Raw genomic sequence first — 11,561 nt, forward strand, 5'->3', positions numbered from 1 at the left:
TGAATTAAAAATTTATTTTTAAGATTCTAAGCAAGTTATTCCCTATCATTTAATGGAATTTTACTCTTCCAATTATATAGGCTGGGCAAAGAAGGTTTACAGTTGTGAGTATGCAAAAGTTTATTATTTTTTGTATTGTATTTTTTATATTATTTTTTGAAAGAACAGTTTATTGATATTTAGAGAGAGGAAGGGAGAGAAACACCGATTGGCTGCCTCCTGCAGGCCCCCGACTGGGGATCAAGCCCACAATCTGGACATGTGCCCTTACCTGGAATCAAACCTGCAACCCACAGGACGACCCCAACAAACTGGCCAGGGTTTGTATTATTATTTATTAACTTGTATTATTTTCCATATGAACAACCGTCAGCCTGTATTTGCCCCACCCTCTATAAGATGACTTAACTAGATTTAGTGCAGTGATAATTTTGCAATGTATCAAAATTGAATTATATATCTAAAACATACATTTTCTTTAACATATCATGTATTGGATATTTATCTGTACTGATGATTATCATTGGGGATAAAATCTTTCTAGTAAAATTACTGATTCAAAGCATATAAACATTGTAAGAACTTTTATAGAAACATGGTATATTCTAATTTGTATTTATTAATAGTGTGATAGTTGAATTTTATGTGTAAACTTGGCTAGGCTATGATGCCCAATTGTTTGGTCAACCACCAGTCTAATGTTGCTGTGATGGTATTTTGTAGATGTGATTAACATCTGCAATTTTTAGAGAGAGGAAGGAAGAAGGCGAGAGAGAAACATCGATGGGAGAGTGAAACATTGATCAGCTGCCTCCTCCATGCCTCCCACTGGGAATCAAACCAGCAACATTTTGGTGCATGGGACAATGCCCAACCAACTGAACCACACTGGCCAGGGCCATTCATTGATTCTTGTATGTGCCCTGACCAGAGATTGAACCTGCAAACTTGGCATATCAAGACGGTGATCTAACCAACTTAGTTACCTGGCCTAGGCTGACACACACACTTCTTACTGGAATTATGTATACACTGGCTCTCTCATTAGAATGTAAGTTCCTCTAGGCAGAATTCACCATGCATTCCTTTAGCATCCAGCTAAAGGCACAGTGCCAGCCACAAAGCAATCACTGCATTATGGCTGACAGAGGAATGAGTGATGGGCTCCTTTCTTACCTTCCAAAGCATCATCTCCAACTTCTTCATATGTCTGTCAAGAGACAGAGAGGTTGGGTGAGAGGGATCCTGGCCCATAACAAGGATGGCTTATTTTTATTTTTATTTATTTATTATTTTTAAAAAATATATTTTATTGATTTTTTACAGAGAGGAAAGGAGATGGATAGAGAGTTAGAAACCTCGATGAGAGAGAAACACTGATCAGCTGCCTCCTGCACATCTCCCACTGGGGATGTGCCCGCAACCAAGGTACATGCCCTTGACCGGAATCAAAACTGGGACCCTTGAGTCTGCAGGCCGACGCTCTATCCACTGAGCCAAACCGGTTAGGGCAGGATGGCTTATTTTTAACAAGAGCAACTAGGTTGCTCCATCTTTCCCCATTTTTTTTGCTGAAGCCCAAGCCCCCGTCCTTATCAATCCCACCCTGGAGAATGACCCATGTCTCTACAGGATGACAAAACCCGAGAGAGCAGACTTGCCAAATCATGGTTACCTGCATGGTGCTCTGGGTATAGCCATACTGGGGGTAACTGTAGCTGTAGCTGCCTGTATTCTGGTCATAGCCCCACTGAGCATAGTAGTTCTGGTACTGCTGGTAATACTGGTTGTAGCTGTAACTGTACATCTGACTATATTCCACGGGCTTCACACGACTACTGTGAAGAAAGAACCAAAAATAAACAAGTGTGAGCAAACATTCCTATAACACTTATTAACTGAACAAGGACTTTTCTAAGCACTTTACACAGATTAATTTCATTTCCTCCCCACAACAATCTCTTGCAAAAGTATACATTATTCCTATTTTACAGATGAGGAAACTGAGGTACACAGAGGTTACATAATTTGTCAAAGGCTACACAGCTAAACGTGATTCAAGCCAGGCAGTCTGGCTCCACAGCCCATGCTTTGAAGATAGGAGTTTTCAATGGTTACGTTCCTCTCTGTTACCAAACTTTGTCAGTACTGACCTTTTCCTCTTCCCAAGATCTTGGGGGGCGGGTGTGTGTGTGTGTGTGTGTGTGTGTGTGTGTGTCTGCTTTTTACCACCCATAAAGGCTCAGGTAAACATGGCTAAAGAATCTAGATCTAGGATGACCCAAAAAGCTTTTCAAACTTCAAAATATCTAATCACCTCTTCCCTACAAAGAATTAAGAGAAGTGCTCCAGTAGCCTTATTGTCATCACTGTAGTCATAGCTACCATTTATGGAGTAGGTACTCAGGAGCTGTGCCAATTACTTTTCATATATGGTCTCCTGTTTTAAGTCCTGCACAATCCTATGATACAGCAATTATGTATTATTCCCATTATACAGATAAGACTACTGAGTCTGAAAGGTTAAGTGATTTACTCAATACCAGGCCCACAATTGGAGCCGAATGTAACTACAAGGTTCATGCTAACACCAGACCATTACATACAGCAGCTGGCCTGATAGACTCAAGTGTCCTACATCCTGCATTTGCCAGTCAGGGCTGAGGAAAGCTTTCTTATTCTGATTGTACAGCTGCCCCAGCTGCTAACCAAAGGCAATGTCAAGTCTGCAAAGGACCCATTGCTCTCACAAACAAAGTACATGTGAGTGCTTATGTTTTCAAACTTCTGAACAAGGCCTGAGGTATGACAGCAGTCCCAGCTGACAGGAATGAGAGAACATAACTGAAGACATGACAATGCTCCTCCAGAGTCATTGTACTCGGTGGGCCAGAGTCTACCATAGGTGCACCCCAAACACCCACAGGAGGCAAAGGCTGGTTTATAAGGAAAGTCGTAACAGTCACATAGTGTGGGACGTGGGACGTCCTCATGATTGGTGCATTCTATCTCGGAGTGAAACCAAAGAAGAAACCAAGTCATAAGCAGGAGTTGAACCACCACAGAAATCCCCATCACAGGAACCACAAAATGCTCAAGTCTGAATGAGCTCTTCCCAAGTTCTTTGCAAAGTCAATGTCTGTGTGGTGAGCAGGACTCAGCCAGAGCAGTTTGAGAGACTCCACATCTGATCACCTCCTGACAGGGTGGCTCGATGATGTCAAACAGCATGACTCCCTCTCCCTGCCCAGGGACAGGCTGAAAACTGACAATACTTTGTCTCCATAATGCCCCTTCCATGGTGCTTCCAAGGGTCCACCACCCTCCTGCCATGTTCAGGTACTTGAAGCTACAGTCTCTCCACACTCAGCTCTTACAGTCTAGCTCAAAGGGAACTCTTACCTCCCTCAATTCCTACAGCCTAGAAACAGGCACCAAATACTGTCAACATTCAGTGAAGAGCTAGATGTAACAGAATATAACCTCTCTGCAGAAGGGACTCTGTCAGAACATACAACCAGAATGATTACCTGCGGTAAAAATATAATGATGATTGGGCAACTATATGGAAAAGTGAGTGTGTATATTGAGTAAACTGGGGGGAAAGGAGCACTGTTACTGTGAAATGAACAAAGAAATCAATCTACAGCATATAAACTGACTGATATGTAGTGTGTGCATGTATATGTGTATGTGTATGTATATGTATTGTATATGTATATGTATATGTCATGGATAGCTAAGGAGGAGCTGGAAACAAACTCAGAAATTATAGTTAGTCACTTGAGGGTAATGAGGAAATTTCTTTCTTTTAAATAGCTTCTTTAATGTTTTCATATATATAATAGAGTTTAGAAAAAAATAACACTTTGGGGGAGAAATCACTCAGGCTGATCTTCTCTGTGTTAAAAGCACAAGCCATAAGGAACCTGCAAATCCTTGCTGCTGTGAAAACATGGTCACTTGGAAGCCCCACCCTAAAGCAGCAGCCCATCTCGTATCTCTGGAAGAGCTTTTCCGTTTGGCATTACTGACGCTGGCAGACGGAGGGGAGCAGATAAGTGCTTGTTGTGGGGGTTGTCCTCAGATGTTTAGAGCATCTATTCATTAGATGCCAGTAATACCCTCTCTGAGTTGTAACAACTAAAGTTGTCTCCAGATGTTGCCAATGGCCGCTGGGGGACAAAAATTGCCCCTAATAGACAATTACTGCTTTGGTCAAAGGATGAAGATTCTATGAAGAAAAAAGTTGTCTTACATCTGAGTGAGAAACCTGCTTGGAGTTGTTTTCTGCCTAGCATGACAGGTGCAATAGTGATGTATATACTAGTCTATAGAGTGTTTGGATCATTAATTCTCGGCCATTCCCATGGCATGGGACAGTCACAGGTTTATAGGTTCATTGACATAAATAAGCCTAAAATTGGGTGTAAATTTTTCCTTCTGTTCAATTCTTAATCTCTGGGTCAATGTCTAACAGTGGCACTACGGAGCAAAGAGCGGGGGCATTACGTATGTGGTACCAAACTGCTTCTCCAGCACTGCTATCAGCAATGTTTGAATGTATCTGTCTTCCAGGTCAGAGCTCTCCCCCCAACCATGAGCTCCTGGAGGGTTATGCTCATTCATCTCCAACACCCAGCAAACAGCCTGGCGAATCTCAGGCATTCCTTATTTGTGAGTGAACTGAATCTCTCTATAGCCTCCCATCCAGCATGTGGATGCTCTGATGATCAACAAACAGGTGAGGAGTATCAGGTGGGGGTCAGTCCAGAGGCTCTCTACCTTCCCTGTCAGCACAGGACTCACGCTTTAGGGATTGCCACACTCAGCCGCACTGGTTTAGATCCCAGTCCTACTGCTCCCTGGCACTCTGTCAGGGCTCGCTTCTGTTCCAGTTCATCTGTGAACTTCACAAAACCATAGCCCCTGCAGGAAAAAACACCACACACACGATGTATAGATCACAAACGGAATGAAGGTCAAGTCTAAGAATGGAAAAGGGGCTCAAAGGGATAGAGAGTCCATCAAACTATGTGGGCAGGAATGAGAGCCCCATCGGGGAGGCGTGTCCAGAGCAATGTGAGATTCAAGCACTGGAGGACCCTGAGATCTACAGGAATCCCCACCTTCAGTTCACCTCTCTCTCCACTTTCACTGATGAGTCTCCTGCCCAAACAGTAACTTCCCTACCATATCTACTAGGAAATACTACTTTCATTACGGTAACAGCAGTAGTAATAGTTCCCTCAGCAAATATTTATTGAGTCTGTCTATATGCACTAGGTCTTGGTAGTCATAAGCAGACAAGGTTCTTGATCTCCTGAACTCATCTTCTCCCAGGGGGAATAGATGGATGATAGCGAATATCTAATGAACACTATCTCCCAGACACTGTGCTGAGCATTTGTCCAGGGTTACCTCATTGAACGGCCCAACAATGTGATGTAGTATCCACATTTTACTGAAGAGGGAACTAAGTTCAGAAAGGTTTACCAATCTGCCCAAAGTCACAGTAGAAGCAGGATTCAAATCCAAGTTTCTCAGACTTCAAAGAATGAGCGTTTTTTTTGAGGCTTTTCCACTTTTTAAGTAAAAATAATACAATACAAACACCTATACAGCATTTCCTACTGCTTTAGTTATATTACATCATTTAATCCTTACATTGCCCCTGTGAGCAGATACTATGAATCAGTCCTGTTTCATAGATGAGGAAATGGGCTCAGAGGTTCAGTAACTGTCTCCTGTACTAAACCTGGCCGGTCCTGGGGCAAGGATTCCAACCCAGGCAGTTTGGTTCTAGAACCTGTGCACTTAACTACCACACTACATGACCTTTCTATGACACCTCAATCCATGAGAAAAATGCTGAAACTAACAGGGTGAGCATCAGTAACACGGAAGGCCTTACTTAGACACGCCTGTCTGGTCCAAAACCACCTTGCCTCCCCGGCAGGAGGGGTAGACTTTGACAAAGAATTCATACAGCATGCCGTCATCCACGTCTGGGGTCAGGTCCCCCACAAAGAGGGAGTACTCAGGGCTGAGAGGAGAGAACAAGATTCAGAGACAAAGACCTTCGTTCTGACAACTTCTTTTGGCCCATTCTAGGTAAACCCTTTCTTAGCCTTTTTAGGGAATGACACATCTGGTGGGTCCTTAACCAGGTCCTATTTGTTTCATTTGGCAGTCCCGGCAGAAGGTATGGAGGTAGTTGCCTGCTCCACCCAAGTCCTTCATCCGTCCACTGCACAAAAGTTGTCTGGCTCCAAGGATTACATGAGTGCAGGTGGAGGTTGAGGTCAGAGGTACTCAAAATATAAAACTAGGTATTTTGCAGTCATTGCATTTTTAAAAATCCTTACCTGAGGATATTTTCCCATTGCTTTTAGATAAGAATGGAAGAAAGGTGTGGGGAGAGAAAGAAACATCAATATGAGAGACACATCCATTGGTTGCCTCCCGCACACGCCCCAAGCAGGGCTGTGGATCAAACCTGCAACCCAGGTGCATGTCCTTGACCAGTAATCGAACCCGAGACCCTTCAGTGTGAGGGCCAACACTCTAACAACTGAACCAAACCAGCCAGGGCATCATTGCATACTTTTAACTTAAATGGTGAAACACAGAGAGAATGAGAACTGGATATTATCTACTAAACACCTTAAAACCTAGCTAAATGCAATCCCACAAATTTTAGAATAAGGGTCATCCAACTCTTTCTGTAAAAGACCACTTTTTTTCTGATAGCATTTTTTCACTTTTAACTTAGCCAACATCTTGACATGTCATTATTCTGCTACAACATGACTTATTAACGGATATATTGCACTTCTATTAATGCACATATTGTAATTTAAACCACTTCCCTATTATTAGATTTGGTTTTCCCCTAATTTTGCCCACTATACATAACATTTCAATTAACACCTTTGGGCTAATCTTACCCACATGATGAATAAATTCTGAGAAGCAGAATTATGGAGGTGAGTGGGTACAAATCTTTCTAAAGATTTTGATACACTGTTTTAAAGTTTTCACACAGCAACCTGAAATGCTGAATCAAATTATACTGCTATATGCCCGGCTGGTGTGGCTCAGAGGTTGAGCATCGTCGACCCAAGAACCAAGAGGTCGCCAGCTCGATTCCCAGTCAGAGCACATGCCCAGGTTGTGGGCTCCATCCCCAGTGGGGGCTGTGCAGGAGGCAGCAAATCAATGACTTCCTCTCTCATCGATCTTTCTTTCTCTCTATCCCTCTCCCTTCCTCTCTGTAAGAAATCAATAAAATATATTTTTATAAAAAAATTGTAGAGTTTCAGGAAAATGAGCATTGGCCTGCGGACTGAAAGGTCCCAGGTTCGAGTCCGGACAAGGGCATGTACCTTGGTTGCGGGCACATCTCCAGTGGGAGGTGTGCAGGAGGCAGCTGATGGAAGTTTCTCTTTCATCGATGTTTCTAACTCTCTGTCCCTCTCCCTTCCTCTCTATAAAAAATCAATAAAATATATTTAAAAAAATTATATTTCTACAACAAGTCAATTATTATGGAATAAAACCTCTACACTATGGGAAGTAATGGGGTAGAAGGCTAGAAAGAGACCAAATACAGAGAAGACACAGGCCTCCACATGAAGCATAACAGTAAGGTGCCCTCCTTCAGGAGGGAGGCAAAGTGGAGCCAAACTCAACCCCCTATCCTCCCCTTTGGTGGTGACCTGCACAGTGACACATCTTGTCTCTCTCTAGGCATTTCCTGGGGCTTGAAGCTAGGTCGGGGCTACTCTGTACTTACCTGTTATCTGGTTGTTTCCCATAAGTAGCATAGTTCAGTTTAAAACGTTTTGCCTGGAAATTTAAAAACAAACAAACTAAAACAGAGAAAGGTGTTTTAAGAGTCAAACAATATTTGAAAAAAACTGAAATAAATTACCTTGCCAAAACATCTCCCCCTCTCTAAGCCTCAGCTTTTTCTCCTGTATAAAATGAGGGGGTTGCACGGATGACCGCTAAGGGCACTGCCAGCTCCATGGTTCTATGAGCCCCCGTGTGCCAGCTTGGTGCAGCTGGGAGCTAAGTAACTGTGGGAAGAGCAAAATGTAACTCTCTTGAAATGTGTCCTCACTTCTGCCAGCCTGTCCTACTTTCTCAGTCCAGCAAGAGATCTAGTTTCAAGTCTTCCATCAAGAGAGGCAGAGGTGCAGAGTGGAAAGGGCATGAGTTTCAGGGTCAAACAATCTTCATTTTGCTTCCTGGCATTGCCACTTACTACCTGTTTTGCCTTGGGCAAGTTATTCCACTCACCTGAGCTTCAGTTTCCCAGGCTGTCAAAGATAACAATGCCTACTCTTCAGGGTTGTTACAGAATTAAATAAAATAATATAAATATATAGTAGGGATTCAATAAATGACAGTTACTGGTAACAATAAAAATGGCAACATCATCATTATCTAAGTGTCCTTACAGGTGTGGCTCCTGGAAGGGGTTTCCCATTAATTTTATGCAAACACTTCTCGGCTGTGGCCAAATCTGCAAATTCTACAAAACAGTAACCAGCTGGGATCCTGGAAAGAAAGAAAACAGAGAGAATGGTTAAAGATGCGGTTCCCGGATGTGAGACTGAAGGGAGGGAAAAGTGTTTTTCTAACCAGAGCCCACATTGTTTTTGTTCCCTGCCAAATTCCAGTTCAGAGCTTACAAATAGAGGAACTGTTCACGGCCTACGTGGTTTAGTGGTTGAGCATCGACCATGAACCAGGTCACAGTTCGATTCCCAGTCAGGGCACATGCCCGGATTGTGGGTTCGATTCCCAGTAGGAGGTATGCAAGGAGGCAGCCCATCAATGATTCTCATCATTGATGTTTCTATCTCTCTCTCTCTTTTTTAAAAAAGGTTATTTCCCCATCTGTCCTATATATATAACGACTGTCCATCTGGGCCAGTCCCAGACTTAGTAAACACTTATGTACTGTTTTACCTATGAAGTACTTTTGCCAAAAATGTTTAATATAATCCAATCAAACCTTAAGTTTACAGGAAATATTAGAAACAGAACAAGTAAAACACAAAGAAACAAAGAAATCCAGAATATAGGACCAGAATCCAGAATGTAGGACCTTATGTAAGACAATTAGTTTTCCTCTTTAAAAAGTCAATGTTTATGAGAAAAGAGGTGGACTTTTCTACACTGAAAAGTGTAGAGTAAAAAACTAAGTGCAATGCAATATCTGATCTCTGATTACATCCCAATTCATTAAAAAGCAAACCAAAAAAGCTGAAAAAGATAGTCTGGGAACAATTATAAAATTTAAAGACTGGCCAATATATGATATATCATTATTAACTTTCTTACTGTGATATGAGCATGTGGTTATCTAAGAGAATGTCCAGTTTTAGGCAATGAATGCTTAAATATTTAGAAGTGAAGTGTCACAATGCCTGTAATTTACTTTCCAATGGTTCAGCAAAAAGAAATCATCTATCTATAAATCTTTCTAAAGATAGACTTAGCCCAGCTGGTATGGCTCAGTGGTTGAGCATTGACCTATGAATCAGGAGGTCATGGTTTGATTCCCGGTCAGGGCATATGCCCAGGTTGCGGGCTAGATCCCCAGTGGGGGGTGTGCAGGTGGCAGCCGATCAATTATTCTTTATCATCATTGATGTTTCTATCTCTCCCTCTCCTTCCCGCTCTGGGAAAAAAAAGGATAGATTTAGATAAATAAGCAAAATATGGCAACATGTTAATAATTGTTGAAATTAGATGGTGGCTGTATGATGATTCATTATACTATCTTTGTAGGTTTGTTTGAAATTTTTCATATTAAAACTTTAAAAGTTTTTTTAAAATATTTGTATTGATTTCAGAGAGGAAGGGAGAGGCAGAAAGAGATAGAAGATCAATGATGAGAGAGAGAGATGAACTGATTGGCTGCCTTCTGCATACCCCCCTCTGGGGATTGAGCCCACAACCCAGGCACGTTCCCTTGACTGGAATCGAAACTGGGACCCTATCCACTAAGCCAAACCAGCTAGGGCTTAAAACATTTTTAAATCACCTCCAGAGGCTGACACAGAGTTGGAGAACATGGTTTCTATCCTCAAGAAACTTACAATCTAGTTAGATAAAGTAAACCACGGACCTTACGTACTGGGGGATAACCATGAGGTTCCTAGTGTTCTGATTTTAATAGCATTGCTAGGAGGATGTGGCTATACCTTCTTTCTACTAAAAGATACTGACAACTGTTAACTTCCTTAACATCAACCTTACAGCTATCACCAGTGAAAGAATCCCAACTTTTCTGGAAATACTATTTTAGATCTTACCAAGGAGGTATGGGCAAGAGCAATACCTAAGCCCAAGGATCACAGAATAGTCTATGAGCTCCATAAATGATTGCTGATGTTAAGAAAAATGGTGGGCCAAATCTGTGTGTGGAATCTTAAGGCTCACAGATGTAAAGACCACCACCTGCGAGAACTGATCACTCATTTAGGGCCAGCCACTGTGGAACACTTCACATGCACCATCTCAACTAATCCTCACATTACTCTGTGAGGCAAAAAAAGCATTACACCCATTTATATGAGAAGACTGCGACGTAATAGGATTATACAATACGCCGTAAAGCACACAGCTGGTACATGCCAAAGGTTGGATTTGAATTCAGGATAGCGTGATTACATCCTTTACCCAACATTATATTATGACAAATTCCCAACGTAAAAATTGAAATAACTCTACAGCAAAAACCCACACATGCTTCACCTGCAATGAATATTTTATCATACTATTTTATCCAACTATCCATCCTTCTACCCATGTATCATCCTTATTTTTTTGATACATTTCAAAGTAAGTTGCAGATATTGGTGTACTTGCCTCAATGACTTTAACATGAATATTGTTGCCTAGAGTTCAATTATCATTTACAGTTTTTTTCTCTTTTGGTTTATATGCAATGAAATGCACAAATCTTCTAGATCATGAGTTATTTCTACCACAGATGAATTTTGTATATTGTAGAATTTTCAATTAGTGGAATCATACAGTAAGGCTTCTTTCATATAGCGTAATGCCTTTGAGATTCATTCATGTTGTCACTATGGAAGTAGTTTGTTCCTTTTAAAAAAAAATCTTTACCAGATAACATGTTTTTATTGATTTTTAGAGATAGGAACAGAGGGGGGCACACTGAGAGGAACATCAATGTGAGAGAGACATAGCCTGCAACCCAGGTATGTGCCCTGATCAGGAATAGAACCTGAGACCCTTCCTGTGCAGACGCTCTAACTACTGAGCAACACTACCCAGGTCATTTTTTTTTTTTTTTTTTTAAGAACTGTGGTTAAATATACATAACATGCCATAGCTGTTTGGTTCAGTGGCAAATGTTTCCCTTCACTGAAAAAACAAATCTTTAAAAAAATAAATATAGTCCTAACCGTTTGGCTCAATGGATAGAGCGTCAGCCTGCAGACTGAAGGATCCCAGGTTTGATTCCAGTCATGGGCATGTACCTTGGTTACAGGCACATCCTCAGTAGGATGTGT

General features: G+C 41.6%; 1 protein-coding gene across 6 annotated transcripts in view; it reads right to left on the reverse strand.

Annotated features, from left to right (window-relative positions):
• Window positions 1-8,565, reverse strand: part of TRNAU1AP (tRNA selenocysteine 1 associated protein 1) — a 13,628-nt gene extending 5,063 nt beyond the window's left edge. The window contains exons 1-7 of one of the 6 annotated variants that reach the window (XM_006776504.2): window positions 8,469-8,561; window positions 7,937-8,084; window positions 7,799-7,851; window positions 5,915-6,046; window positions 4,810-4,929; window positions 1,676-1,838; window positions 1,177-1,210 (exon numbers count right to left, since the gene is read on the reverse strand). In XM_006776504.2, coding sequence (XP_006776567.1) covers window positions 1,177-1,210; window positions 1,676-1,838; window positions 4,810-4,929; window positions 5,915-5,994 — 397 coding nt within the window. In that variant the 5' untranslated portion in view covers window positions 5,995-6,046; window positions 7,799-7,851; window positions 7,937-8,084; window positions 8,469-8,561. Of the gene's footprint in view, window positions 1-1,176; window positions 1,211-1,675; window positions 1,839-4,809; window positions 4,930-5,914; window positions 6,047-7,798; window positions 7,875-7,936; window positions 8,085-8,468 lie in introns of all 6 variants that reach the window. The other 5 variants (XM_015572297.1, XM_015572296.1, XM_015572301.1 and 2 more) reach the window with 5 other exon arrangements.
• Between the last annotated feature and the right edge of the window lie 2,996 nt (window positions 8,566-11,561).

The sequence above is a fragment of the Myotis davidii genome, unplaced genomic scaffold (assembly GCF_000327345.1).
Source record: "Myotis davidii unplaced genomic scaffold, ASM32734v1 scaffold228, whole genome shotgun sequence".
Taxonomy (NCBI): domain Eukaryota; kingdom Metazoa; phylum Chordata; class Mammalia; order Chiroptera; family Vespertilionidae; genus Myotis; species Myotis davidii.